Below are 14,436 nucleotides of genomic sequence, written 5' to 3'. Positions count from 1 at the left end.
GCTAAGCCTGGTGGGCAGCTGGACGGAGAGAACCCAATTCCTGCATCTTGTCCTCTGACCTCCACACTTGCTCATGAGTGTATGTACTTACACAAAATAATGTAACAAAATTACGATAGATAAAAATAACATGGCTATAAAAAACTTAAAATCTCCAGTGGACTTCCTTTTTCTCAACTGTCTTTCTTAATTTGTACTTTGTGTAGCTTTGACAAAGAAGAAGATGAGACTCATTGACTTTGTCGATCGAGTTTTCTGGTTCTCCATCATTAGCTCTTTTTGCCTTTATCCTGAATCTTATTTGCTGGTTGGGAGAGGGCGTGGGTACGCCAAGCTGACGGATCCCACTTGCTGACTCCCAGCCCCTCCCCGCTTGCTGTTGTTTCTGAAGGTAACTTTGGGAACCTGATCGATGGAGGGTCTCATCATGGGAGTAAGAAGAAATCGGCTGAGCTGGTGGAAGAGGATGTCCTTCCTCTGTTGCCTGAAGGAGAAAGAGACGTGGCCCACGACAGTGTCATTTCCATGGCCTCCACCACACACCCGGAGAAGCCTCTGGTGACGGAAGGGAACAGGTAGGAGGAGAGAGGGCAAGTGAGGGCAAAGTTTCTGCTGGGTGAGAATTTTGCCAGTTCCCGGGACTGTTTCATTCAGCTTTTCAGTAAAATAAGAAACACAAGTTTTATCTCAGTGCCGGGAAGAAGTTGGGAACAGGTGAAGCATGATAACTATTAAACCCGCAGCCCTCCATGACACACCCAGGGAATCCATCTAAAGGCAGAGCAGCCATGATGGTTACCATACATGAAGTCCCCTTTACTCTTAACCCAGAAGCATGGTAAGCTAGGGAGAGGATTTTAAGGTTCCGCCCAAACCCCAGGTGATGATTATCCTTCTTGTCAGGGCACCACCAAGTAACTCGACTTGGTGGGATTATTGAATGTGTAATTTCTGACCTTAAGTTTGCCACAGTAATTGAGAAACTAAAGAATGATGGTGAGGCACTCGAAATGACCATCTTAGAAAACAGCCGGGCATCCATCCTCACCCTCACAACTCTTTAATTCATGCAAATATGCAGTCAATCATACCAGGAAAATTACAGAGTTGGTTTGAAGAAAGCCCCATCAATCAATGCTCGGGAGATTCATGAGAAGAAAAAAAAAAACAGGCATGTAAGAGTATTGTCTGGCCTAGCCTTGGGCTATATGCGTGAGTAGTCGCTAATGTGGATTCTCATGCAGCACATCGCTGTCCTCATTTGACGTGTGAGGAGACTGGAATCTGGAGATGTTGCACAATGACATCAAGGCCATGCCACTGCTTTTCAGCCCTCTGCTCTTTTCAGCCTGGACACTTCCCCTAGGAACCGATTTCCCAGTCTGTTTCCTCAGACGGTCCTGTTCCTAAAAGGCCGATCAGATGCCCCCATTTGGGTGGTTTATACACTGCTCCACAGACTTTTTTTTCCCCATCTTTCTTTTCCCATCTCTAGACAGATCCCTCTACTCAGAGTCTTCCAACCCACAGTCGCTTGTTTTTCTTTTCCACATTTTAAAGATCTATTTTATTAAATTACGTGCCTGTGTGTGTCTGTGTGTGAGTGTGTGCACGTGTGAGTGCAGGTGCTTGCTGAGTCCAGAATATGGTATCCATTCCCCTGGATCCAGAGTGAAGGTTATGGGGGTCTCTGTAAGAGCAGAACACCCACTTAACTGAGAAATTGCTCCAGCCCCCAGCTCTGCTTTGCCTTTCTCTCCAAGGCCAGTAAATGACAAGCTCTGGTCAGTACAAATCCTAGGGTTCTTTGTGTCCTTAATTCTGGCCATGTATTGGTCATTGCTGTGAAAAAAAATACCTGTCAAAAGTAACTGAAGCAGAAGTTTATTTTGTCTTGTATTTCATGGGAATACAGTCCACTATGATGAAGAAGAACTGACTACTGCTGGTCACATTATGTTTACTATCAGGAAGTAGAGAGTGGACAGGAAGTGCGGCCAGGAAATACATCCGGTGATCACTTCCTCCAGTGAGGTTCCACCTCCAAAAAGGTCTCTAACCTTCTAAAACATCACAGCATCTGGTGCTCAAACACACACACACACACACACACACACACACACACACACACACACATGCACACACACACACACACATGCACACACACATACACATACACACACAGAGACAGACACACACACACAGACAGAGACAGAGACACACACACAGAGACACACACACATATACATACAGAGAGACAGAGATGGAGACAGAGACAGAGATAGATACACACACAGACGATGGGACAGACAGACACACACAGACAGACAGACAGACACAGAGACAGAAAAACACACAGACACAGATACAGACAGATTGACAGATAGACACATACACACACAGAGAGAGACAGGCAGACAGACAGACAGACAGACAGACACACACACACACACACCTACCTGGCTTGGGTGGGTCATTCCCCCAGGCACCCCTTTCATCCAGCTGTTCAATGTTCCTGGAAGATACCCAGCTGTACACTGTTCTTTGCTGCTCCCTGGTTTTGAACACACTCCACTCTGCCTGGCAATAAGCCTTGGCTCTTGGCTTCCCTTGTCCTTCAGGATCCTTTTCCCCCTGCCCCCCATCCCCTGCCACCTCCCACCCCCCACCCCCCACCCCCGCGTCCACATCCACCAAGAACCTCTTTGACTTACTTTTCTGAATGAGCACCTGCTGGTTTATTTATTTTTTTGCAGAGTAGACCAGGGGGCCCTTTGCTAATTTTGTCATCCTTCCAGAGAAATTTAGGTTGGAGAGCTAAAAAAAGAACATCCGATCTTCCAGGCTAAAGAGCTTTTGTTAGAAAGGAAAACATGGCCCCCCTCCTCTCCCTCCCCTTTCCTCTTCCCTTCTCTCCTCCATGGTGCTTTCCTTCCCTCCATCTCACCTCCCTCCCTCCCCTCTCCCACCCCACCCCTCTCCCTTCCTTCCCCTCCCCTCCTTTCCCCCTCCTCTCTCTTCTTATGGCTCCTTTCTCTCCTCCCCCTCTCCTTCTTTTATGCCTCTGTCTACCCCATCTCTGCCCCTTTCTCTCCAAACCACCATAAATACATTTCTCTAAACAAGGTCCACATTCTCCAAAGTCAGCACCATGCCCATCCCAAGCATTTGCTCCTGCCTCCCATCCATACTTCTCTTTAGGGTCTCGTATGCTTGTGAGAAAACTATAGGGGGGCTGGGAAAAACCTGACCATTGAAACAGTTGTCTTTAGCCAGGGAACTTCACCGGTTGGAAGTTCTATGCCTCTTCCTCCTGCCCTGCTTCCACACCCCCCCAACACCCCTAGCCCCCCAGCCCTGCCTTGGGAACCAAATCTGCACATTAGTTCTGTCTTTTCTGACATCCACTTCATTCTGTTAATGACCTTTTCCTATCAGCATTAAGGAATATTTATTCCTCTGCCACCGTCAGGCAATCCTTGGGGCTCCATATCTTTGCTGGTTGGCTATGCATCTTATCCGTTCCTAGCCAAGCAAGTCACCTACATTATTGACACCGGGGCCTGGTAACAGTTAGTATGAGATGGATGGATGGATGGGTGGATGGATGGATGGATGGATGGATGGGTGGGTGGATGGATGGGTGGATGGATGGATGAGTGGGTGGGTGGGTGGATGGATGGGTGGGTGGATGGGTGGATGGGTGGATGGGTGGATGGGTGGATGGATGGATGGATGGATGGATGGATGGATGGATGGATGGATGGATGAACGAATGAAAGAATGATGCTAAGCTACTGAGTACTGGTTTAGATTGGGATGTATGCGTTTATCCCCATTAGTAACATGATTTACTTTTCTCCAGAAATTTCATTTCTATCAATAAAATCAATACAATGTGCTCAGAATAAACTTTTTTTTTAAAACTAACATTGCTCTTTTCCTTTATCAATTTAAGCCTTCTTTGAGGAAGGTTTGCCCAACATACTCTACACACTGGTGATAATTTCTAAGCTTTACTCTATGTCTGAGAGTAACTTCTTTTGTGTGTTTGGCTTGATTTTGAGAGTTTCATGTAGCCTAGGCTGTGCTTGAACTCACTATGTTGCTGAGGATGGTTTTGAACTATCCCTCCTCCTGCCTCCACATTCCAAGTGCTGGGATCAGATGTGCACCACATTGGTCTGGGAGTAACTCTTGATGCCTTTCATGGTAGCTACATAACCCACCATTCACTGATCACAGGTCTCCAATTACAGTCTAAGGATGGCATTAGTAGTTACGTCTCCACCCTTCTGCACCCCTACAGAACACCTAACACATAAGCAAACGCCTGGGGTCGCTTGAAAACCACTGATTCCAGCTGACTTCCACACCTAATGTGCTTTACAGAAATTACAACTACTTGCCTTTTGGTGCCAAGAAGCCCTGTGTCTCCTTCATCAGTTCCTGGGGAGACCAGACATTCAGACTGCACTGGTCCAACATGCTGGGGAAAATGGCTGACCTCCTGGTAGGTGGCTTCATTGGCAAATTGGGAAGCTAGGATAGAGATATGCTTTTCTCTTCAACCATGGCCTTGACCTCAGGTCAAACATCACTGAATTGGGGTTGCTGTATTTCAAGGCTTCGATCGTGGGAACCCAGAGGAATGAGAGTGTTTTGCAAAATCCCCAAATTCAAATCAGCCTATCCAAATCAGAACCCCTGCTCTGTCTTTTGCTCTTATAGGACCTAACAAGTGGCTGGATCCACATCTCCCAAAGGCAGGAGGGGAAGATATCTCACAAAGTTGACAAATCCTGGCTTCAAATGGCCCTTTCCTTACTCTCACATTTCTTGCTACCTACAGGTCTCATGGGGAGGGACATCTTCTAATCCTCCACTCACTGTCCACAGCCTCATCAGATGGCTCTTGTTTCACCTTCTGGTCCACTAGCAGCCACGCTAAGGAGAGAATGTGTATCTCCCTCCTCTTTGCTTCACACCCAACTTCTGTAAAGCAAAGTAGTATCTTCAACTGTGGGATTCTAGGCGTTGGGGAGCTAGACTCTGAAAATAGCCGGAGAAGCCTAGACTAGGCTCACACAATGTGGAGGCCACAGGCTTTGCAAGATGGGCCTTATTTATTCTTCAGGCAGAATAGATACAGTTTATTACTAACAGCAATGATAAAACAAACCAGAATATCCCTTAGAGGCTGCAATAGTCTTTAGCACTCTTTTCTGAATCCCTGCTCAGTGTCAATAGCCCTTCATGGCTTCCATGACTAAGTTTATTCCCCTTAGGGCAGTGAGGTAGGTGGTTCCTATTAATTTCCTATTTTATAAATGAGAGACTATGTATAATGAGATTGATTTACCAGTAAGCGGCAGCCTGGATTTGAACCCAGGTCGCCCAAGCCAGAGCCCAAATCCTTAGACTACTTGCTCCATTGTGATGCCTCTTCTTTGTGTATTGGAGGTTCAGAGAACAGAGCTTGAGTCCTCAGGCACCAGAATTTGGCAGGTAAAATTGCAGATTTTGGTGGTAAAAATGCAGCTTTTATAAATTCTAGCAAAGCAGTAGGAATACTGGCATTTCCCTTTAGACCCCATTTTCCTCTGGGATGCTGAGTAGAATCCTGGAATTGAGGCCCAAAGAGAAATGTAAAATTATTAAGTATATCAGCATATAGTCGCTGCTGCATCCACTCTACCCTGTTCCCTGCCCCCAAACCTGATATACTCAGAATCGCTTTTCAATGCCAGTAGGGTTACATTACTTTGTAAAATTGACAAATGTTGACTTTGAAATTTTTATAATAATATATGCATTTTAAAATTAGGAAATATTTCTCATGATATTAGGTTTCCCACAATATGGGTGACACAGAATGATGCTTAGTTAGATAGGAATCGATCTGGGACGCAATGGCTTTGAGTAATACAGGAGAGGACGCTCATCTGGACCTAAGGAAAGGGGGGATCGAAGTAGGAAGGCAGCAGTACTTCCAGGCTAAGTTCAAGAAAGAGGGGGTTCTTCCTGCCTCTCCAAAACCACAGCGACAAAGATAGGCCACTGTTGTTTCTGGAATGTGACGATCGGTGATCTCTACCTAACAAGTACCACACTCTGTGGTTGGTCTTCAGGAAGAAGGCATAGAAGAAGTGAGGGAGCTGGTCAAGGTTTCAGAGGAGGCACCGGAAGAGAAGATGAAGACCGTGCTCAGTGACTTCATCAGTCAAAGCAGGTGAGTGACAGCACCAGGCAGCTCAGATGGACTCAGCTTTTAATGACATTGAGAAATCAGCTGCTCTCACACACATTCGGATGGGCGCTTCACGGTATCGTATCCCTTCCTGACACTTAAGGAACTACAGCGTAAGTCAAGGGGGACAAAGCGAAACTAGACAGACCAACTGCTAAGATTCTTTATGGAATGAGAAAAAGTCCTCATAGCATCGGCACTCAGCAAGGCACTTCATGTTCGGTAGATACTCAACACCTCTATGGCAGTTAGGTACATAAGGCTATATCAAGTGATGCTTAACTGATTAACTGATTAAAAAACCCAATTAAGGACATTTAATTTAGGTGGCAGGCAATATACTAAGAGACTTTGAAAGCAGGGTATACTGATCTATTACTGAGTAACAGTTGACCCTCAAACCTAGTGGCTTGTTACAGTTTTTTCACATCACAGTTTGTGTCTATCAGGAAGTGGGTTTTGAGCACAGGACTCCCTGGGTTACTGGGACTAATGTCATCTCTAGGCCTAACTAGGAAGGATCCACTTCCCAAATCACTCATCTGGTTACCTACAGGATTCATCAGTTCTTCATGGGTAGTTGGGTTGAGGACTTCAGTTCCTTGATAGCTTTCAGTTTGAGGCTATCCATCCTCAACCCTTTGCTGCACGGGTCTGTCTAAGAAGCTCTTATCCCGATGAACAGACAAGTAGAGTCGGAGAGGATGTCAGTCAGGTGGAAAACACAGTGGGCCTTGACCGAAACCTCATCTGATTGCTCTTGACACATCCTCTTTGAATCAAGTTACTATTACAACCTGCAGTAACAGCGGGGGACTCCGTAGCAACACAGATGGTAGGCGGAGCTCTCTCAGGGCCTTTAGAGGCAACTTATCCCAAGTGGAAGCAACTTGGGCCATCTCTTAAAATGAACTCAGCCAAGACAAGAAAAATGAGAACTTGCTAAAAATGGAATTACTAAAAAGCGGGTAGAGATTAAATTATATCAAAGGTAAAAACCAGTAGACAGGTAGTAGATACGCCAGGTAGTCTGCTGTGTGTGTTCATTCATGTGTATAGATCTGTCCTCATATATATCCACACACGTAGACAAAGAAACAAATGTGTTGTTTTGGTCTCTTTATTTGCTTTCATTTTTCAATACAAAACAATATTAAACACTAGTCCCGTGAGTCAAGTGCCACTTATAATTCCCTTGAAGCATCTTGACAAAGCTTCATCACGCCATCTCTCATCTTGGAAAGTATTGGCACGCAAGTAATAGCTCAATAACTCTTCTACATGAGGGGGTTACTTGAGGATGATAACTAACGATCCCTCTTTTCTTCATGTTTCTAGTCAGCTGACAAACCATCCATGTGTGTCGATGATTAAAATGGTAGTTTTATAGTTGGTAACTGCAGATCTGAGAGAGCAGGTTGGACTCGAGGTCAGATCGTAATTCCTGCTTCCTGCTCCTTTCTTGGTTGAGCAGTTGGTTTTCCGATGTCTCCTCCACATCAAGGATGAGCTGCTCATCATGTAGGGGTGACGAGGTCGTGCGTAGTCAAAGAGCAGGCTGGGTCTGAAAGATGGAGACTGAACGGAACACATACCTTATCACCCACCCAAATTCTGATACAGAGAAATGTGTTTCCACTGGCCTCTGTATGATAGGAGAGACCCTAAGGAGGTAACATGTCTACTTGGGCTGATCCATCCTGGAGAATGGGATAGGATTCCCTGTATTTCTAATAAACACAGAAATGCAACAAGATTACATCTATCCCCGAATATAGTCCTCTTATTGTATGTAAAAAGGAACAAAAAAAATGTGGCTTTAATAGTATCCCCAAAGAGAACCTGGCAGGGTTTCCTATAGACACCAGGCAGAGTGCAGGTGTGGGGTCTCTCATCCTATTCTTCTCTTCGCAAGTTTCCTTTGTGGTAGTTTTCACATCTATATTCCATATTCTATAGTTCTATTATGGATATGATATTAAAAGAGACATTTTCAATTTTCTCTACATTCCTACTTTCAGAGAAAAGAGATTAATTTGTCCTCCTGGACTGGGTTTTCCTGCCTTTGCAGACACACACATCCTCACACACATACTCACAAAACACTTTGCTTCTTCACAATAATAGCAGATATTTGTCCAGCAAGTTTCTTCTACACTCAGCAATATAGCACAGGCATCTTCATACATAGATACACCAAAATAGATTTAATTTGTCTTTAACAATATTTTATTGCTTCACTTATTTTATTACTAAAGCAAATACTCTACAAATACATTCTTGCAAAATCATTCCACTATTTCCAAAGGACAAGAATTCTAATGTAATTTTTAATCAATTATGCACATGTTAAAATGTCCATAGGTGCTATCAAGTAGTTTGTAAGAAATAACCAGTTACTTCTACAGCAGCATACATTTTCCCATCCTCGCCCATACCACCACTAATTTTGCATAATATTAATTTTATAAATGAAGTAGCATTGATTTTAATATCATTTAAGTCATCATTAAAGGCAGTCATCATTAAAGTCATCATTAAAGACATCACTAAAGATGTTCAGATCATTCACATTTCTTCTTGAATTGTACTCATAGCCTCTATTATTTTCCTTTTTGACACATTTAAAATTTCATCTCCAAAAATATTCCTCTTCAAGAAGATGGGCACATATTTCAGTCTTCATTCTAAAATATTTGCTTGATATGTAACATTTTAGAAAAGTCTTGATGTGTCTTAAGACAAAGAGCTGTATTATTTCATGCAAATTTGCTATAGAATTTGACAGCAGTTGCAATGGGTATGTACTGAAAGAAAATGAAATTCATAAAATTCATAAATTCCCCAAATGAACACAGGCACAGGGTCTGGGGATCATTTCCAATTTTTTTTTTTTTTTTTTTTGGTCTATGAGAAATGTTAGCACACCATTGTTTAATCCTAAATTAAAAACCTTGGTTCTGTGGCTCTATCAACTTCCGACTGTGCCACAGAAAGCAGATATTTTTGCAGATCTCTGGAATCATACAAATGGATTTTCACTAAGTAGGCTGCAAAACGGATATTCTCTTTCAGCTCCTTTATCTCTGAAGCAGAAAAGAAACCGAAGATGTCGAACCAAACTGCGTTAGATAAGAAACGACTCACGCTCTGCTGGCAAGAGCTGGTATGTGAAAACCTATTTATATTTTGAACAGAGTTAAAGCATGTGCTTTAAAAATAAACCTCACGGATGACACATAGGTCACAGGCCAAACAAGGACAATGTTTAAAGAACACACTTTTCTGTGAGGTAGAGATAGCTATGGGAAAGAACGTGTGCTGGGTAGGAAAGGCGCTCATGTCTATTGAGGATTCACAGGGGTGAGCTGGAAGCACCACAGTTCCACTTATTCAGATGGAACCTCCCCTTATTTCTTCTGAAATTTGCATTTTCTTAAAGCTGTTAGACCCAGGCTAGAGAAATGGCCGGGTAGTTAGGAAAAACAGCTGCTTTTCCAGAGGACCTGAGGTTGATTCTCAGCATCCACGTGGAGGCTCACAACTGCAGTTTCAGAAGAGCTGATGCCCTCTTCTGGCCTCAGCACACATTGCACGCAGTACACAGACATATGCAGCCAAAATGCCCATATACACATTTTTTAAGGCTGTGTTCTTAGACTCTTCCACCTTCATGTCTCTCTCACAAATCAAGAAGCTAAAAAGAAGTAGCAATGCTCCCCTCCTCAGGTCCCTGTTGAGAATCGCATTAAGGGTTGCCAGAACTTTTTGAGGACAGGAAGCTACTGACGACCTTCGGTGTCCTGCCCACTAGCACCGTGCCTGTAGGTGTTTAAAGTGACCTCACAGATGCTCGGTCCTTGTGGAATGAGTGATGGCTGAGAAATGTCAGCCCAAGTCAGATCCTGAAATACCTGACCTTGAACTTTCAATTCCAGCAATAGCACGAAAGGACATTTGGGTGATGCTGTGATAATCCTGCCAAGAAAAATCTCTCCATATTTGACTCTGTGGGGGACATTGTAAAGATATGAGCAGAATTCAGGAAGATCTTTTTTGTTTGTTTGCTTAAGAACTCATAACTACCTAATCCAATTCCAGAGACTAAACATGGGTACCTAAACTCTTCTTTCACCTTTCTTTCTAGAACATGTCTCTTTTGTCCCCCAGGATGTCCCAGGGGGCTGGCTTCCAGCATCTGTAAGATCTTTCTGTCTGTTCCTTCCTCTTATCCTCTAGTGACATGCTATCTGTGTCTTCTTTCCATTGCATATTCTCTGTAGAGTTCTGTCTGCTCATTGTCCATCAGTCCTGACTGGATCCAACCTGTGATGGCAGCATCTTGATGGTGTCTCATATCTGTTCCTTTTCTCACCACAGTGAACAGACTTGTGAGAGGAAGGATTTGTAGCAGGAATCTTAAAAGTTCTTATTAATAAAAACAAACCCAGGGCCAGGTAGTGGGGTGAATGCTGGAAGATTTGAGAAGCAGAACAAGCCACAGCCACCTCACCTTGCCAATTCTTCAGCTGATCCTGTTTCCTCAGACTGGAAGCCTCTTAGTCCTCATCCAAATGGATCTCAGCTGAACTGCTGCTCAAAAGCCTAAAAGCTTAATCAGCTCTAGTTCCTTGTCCTCATGCCTTAAATACCTTTCTGCTTCCTGCCATCACTTCCTAGGATTAAAGGCTCTTGTTACCATGCCTGGCGGTTTCCATTGTGGCTTTGAACTCACAGAGATCCAGACTGATCTCTGCCTCTGGAATGCTAGGATTAAAGGTGTCTGTGCCACCATTTTCTGGCCTCTATATCTAGTGGCTGTTCTGTTCTGTGACCCCAGATAAGTTTATTAGGGTTCACAATATTTTGGGGAACACAATACCACCACAAGGATTTATGTAGGCTCAGGGTTTGAAAGATAATGTTCAATCATGCAGGGCGGGTACAGCAGTGTTTGTGGTTGTGGGAGCATGTAGCTGGGGCTCTTCACATCTCCACAGATCACGAAGCAGAGAGAGAGGGACGGCGGTGTCCAGTGGACTTCCTCCTTTTCATTCAGTCTAGGATCACAGCTCAACAGATGAGCTATCCGCATTCAGGGTGGATCTTTTCTCCTCGGTAAACCTCTATAGAAACACCCTCACATACACATTTGAAGTTGTATCTCCTTAATGCCCAAGGTATCCTTTAATCAAGTTGGCTATAAAAATTCACCATTGTAGACTCATGTCTCTCATCTCTGGATCAGTATATCTTGCCTCCTAGTGGAAATCACATGTCTTGGAACACTTCCCACTCAGTATCTCCTACTCACCTCCACCTCTTCTAGCTTTCTCCTCCATCCTGCATTGGCGCACCCAGCAGTACTTACTGATGCAGCCAGAAGCCTCTGTATCTATGCTGATTCTTAATCTCTCGCCTCAAACAGTCAGCGCCGCCCCAGATCCTCTTGATTCTGTCCCTTAAGCATTCTAGAACTTACACCGCTTTGCTAGCCCCTGAATTACTACCTGAACTAGTTGCTTAGAACCTCTGGCCTAAACTCTGCAGTAGACTTCCTCTAGCCTATCTTCCATACCACAACCGAAACGCCTTCAGAAATGATATTCATCATGATCACTTGTTCTTAACACATCATTGGAGTCCATCAATAATTCATAGGACAGAGTCTAAATTCCCTTTGCATGCTGTACAGAGCTGTGCTCGACCTAGCATCCTGGCCTTGATCTGCAGTAAGCCTTTACCCTGTATCTGTGCTCTGACTGGCTGGGTTCTTGCTGATGGTGTATCTGCATGTGTGAATGCTCCCTCTGTAGGAACTGTCATTTGGTGTGATAGTCCCCTCTGTGGGGACTGACATTTGGTGTGATTGTTCCCTCTGTGGGGACTGCCATTTGTTTTCTTACTGACTGATGTATTCACTTATAGCTCAGCTCAGATTCAGAACCTCCAGGAAGCCTGGCTTCACCCCTGTCTGAAATCATGATGCTTTGCACATTTATTTGCATGTGTTGCTTTCACTTACATTTCACAAAAATGTCCAAGGAAGCATCATGTCCAACTGCAGTCTTGGTACCCCAAAGACAGCAGGTATTACCTTTTGTAGTCAGCATCCCCAGAAGGCTTCTTGTGTGTCAGGCATGGACAAAGTGCTAGGAACACAAAATTGACAGTTTGTCTTTGGGGAGTCCATAAACCAACTGACTGACTTACTCCTTTCCAAATATACTTACTACACACTGTGTGGCAAGGATGTGCTGTATGTCGCTGTTGTGTGTTGGTGTATATGACAACATGGACGGTGCAAGATAAGAACCAGAGAGGGGCTTCCTGTCCAATTAGAAATCAAAATGCAGACAGGTAACCAACCTGTACATAAAAATAATCACGGGTTATGATTATGAAGGGAAACCAAAGCCACAGTGGCCAGGGAAATAAATATGTGACATCATATATTAAATGGTGATGTTTAAATGGAAGCCATGTGGAGGCCAGGAAGAACATGTGAGCAATAAGAATGTCCTGGTGTTACAGCCTTAGGGTAGACTGAACTTGGCATGGTCCAGGACCTCCCGAGGAGCCTGGAGCCTGGAGCCCAGTGGGGGAGGAGGGGATGCTAGGAGAAGGAAGGAGAAAGCACAGCCAATTCACAGGGCCTTGGAAGGCACTGGAAGAGACTTTTTTCTTTTTCTTTTTAACAAATCCCGTAAGCATAGCTGGAAAGGGTGAATGAAAATAAGTATTTTCTTTACTTCTTTCCTCCCTTCCTCTGGCCCTCCCTGGGATCTCCTCCTCTTTCTTCCTCTTTCCCATCCACTCTCTCTTCTTTTCTTGACATGGTCTCATGTAGCCCAGGCTGAGCTCAAACATGCTATGTAGTTCAGGATGACCTTGAACTACTTATTCTCCTGTTTCCATCTCCATCCCAAATGCTGGGATGCAGAGGTGTGCTATCATGCCTGGGTTATACAATAATTGTGTTTGGTATGTGAAACACTCGCCTGACTCTTCCTGCTTTTCAGATGGTACCTTGGGCTGGTAGCATCCTTCATATTTCTAAGATGAGAAAGTGATACTGGACTGAGCTGCAAATCAGGACCAGGAGCTATGTGACTTTTTTCTCACCTTAAAATGGAAATATTGGTACCCATCTCCTAAGGTCACTAAGAGGAATAATGAAAGAATTGCATATAACTCAACAAAGTTTAGCTGCTATTATTACAGTTGTTATTAAGCACTGGGAAGCTTAGTTCAGATACTGTCTCATACTCCTGTGGCCTGGACAAGTTTCTGCACTTTCTAGGTCTCAGCATCCCATCTATCTACCAAAGGAAATGGTACCTACTATCTCCACATTCCTATGCACAATGCAGGACTCAATACAGTCCTTGAATGGAGTTTGCAAACACCTTTAGGACACTCAAGCCACAGGGCAATGTTTGTTCCCCAGACTTCTAGAAAGATCGACACTAACTCTTGTCTTTTTTAGGAGGCAATGGCCAAGGAGGCCAAAGGGGCCATTCAACAACAGAAGAAAAAGTTATCTCTTGATGAGATGATCGGTGAAGCCCAGAGCTTTGTGGAGAAGATCCGCTTTCTTGTGGATGAGGTGATCAACCCTACAGACAAAGCCCACTGGGAAGATGGGGAAGAAATCTTCCCAGACGGGGGGGGGGGGGGGATGAATGAGTTGAACATTTGCTTAGTGATGGGAGGAGAAATTTTAAAAATTAAGTCAAACATAGATCACTCTATTGATTTTTCATAAAGCCAGAGTGTTCAGCAAAATAAAAAGCATGTCCCCTAGCACAAGAAAAATACAAATAAGAATGCTGAGGGTGGGGACTTTGATAGGTTTTCAACTATAAGAGAATTTAAACTCAGGTTCAATAAAGATTAAACAGCATCCCATTTTAAAGTTAGTTGTAAGGAATGTTTTCTGGTATCTTCTAGAATGATCTTTTAAGGGGCATTCTTTCTCCTAGTATTTGTTCTATGGAAGCATATTAATAGTGAGACAGGAAATGTTAAACAGTAGACAAGAGAATTTTATGAAGAACATGGAAGGTTTGAGGGGATAGGGATTGGTTCTTCCTGTCTGTAACTAACCAGACTATCCACTTGAAAGAAAAGTATTGGCTCAGGACATCCAAGAGCAAGTTCTTAGTACAGAGAGATCTATTTGC

General features: G+C 43.9%; 1 protein-coding gene across 1 annotated transcript in view; it reads left to right on the top strand.

The window, feature by feature from the left end:
- Fer1l6 (fer-1 like family member 6) overlaps nt 1-14,436 on the top strand; it is a 127,336-nt gene that overhangs the window by 30,094 nt on the left and 82,806 nt on the right. Inside the window, exons 12-16 of the mRNA XM_006990681.4 lie at nt 392-575; nt 4,393-4,513; nt 6,132-6,232; nt 9,326-9,416; nt 13,740-13,859. Of these exons, the coding sequence (XP_006990743.1) occupies nt 392-575; nt 4,393-4,513; nt 6,132-6,232; nt 9,326-9,416; nt 13,740-13,859 (617 nt within the window). The remainder of the gene's footprint in view (nt 1-391; nt 576-4,392; nt 4,514-6,131; nt 6,233-9,325; nt 9,417-13,739; nt 13,860-14,436) is intronic.

This window comes from Peromyscus maniculatus, chromosome 20, assembly GCF_049852395.1.
Source record: "Peromyscus maniculatus bairdii isolate BWxNUB_F1_BW_parent chromosome 20, HU_Pman_BW_mat_3.1, whole genome shotgun sequence".
In the NCBI taxonomy this organism is placed as follows: Eukaryota; Metazoa; Chordata; class Mammalia; order Rodentia; family Cricetidae; genus Peromyscus; species Peromyscus maniculatus.
This window is presented reverse-complemented; position numbering and strand designations above follow the sequence as displayed.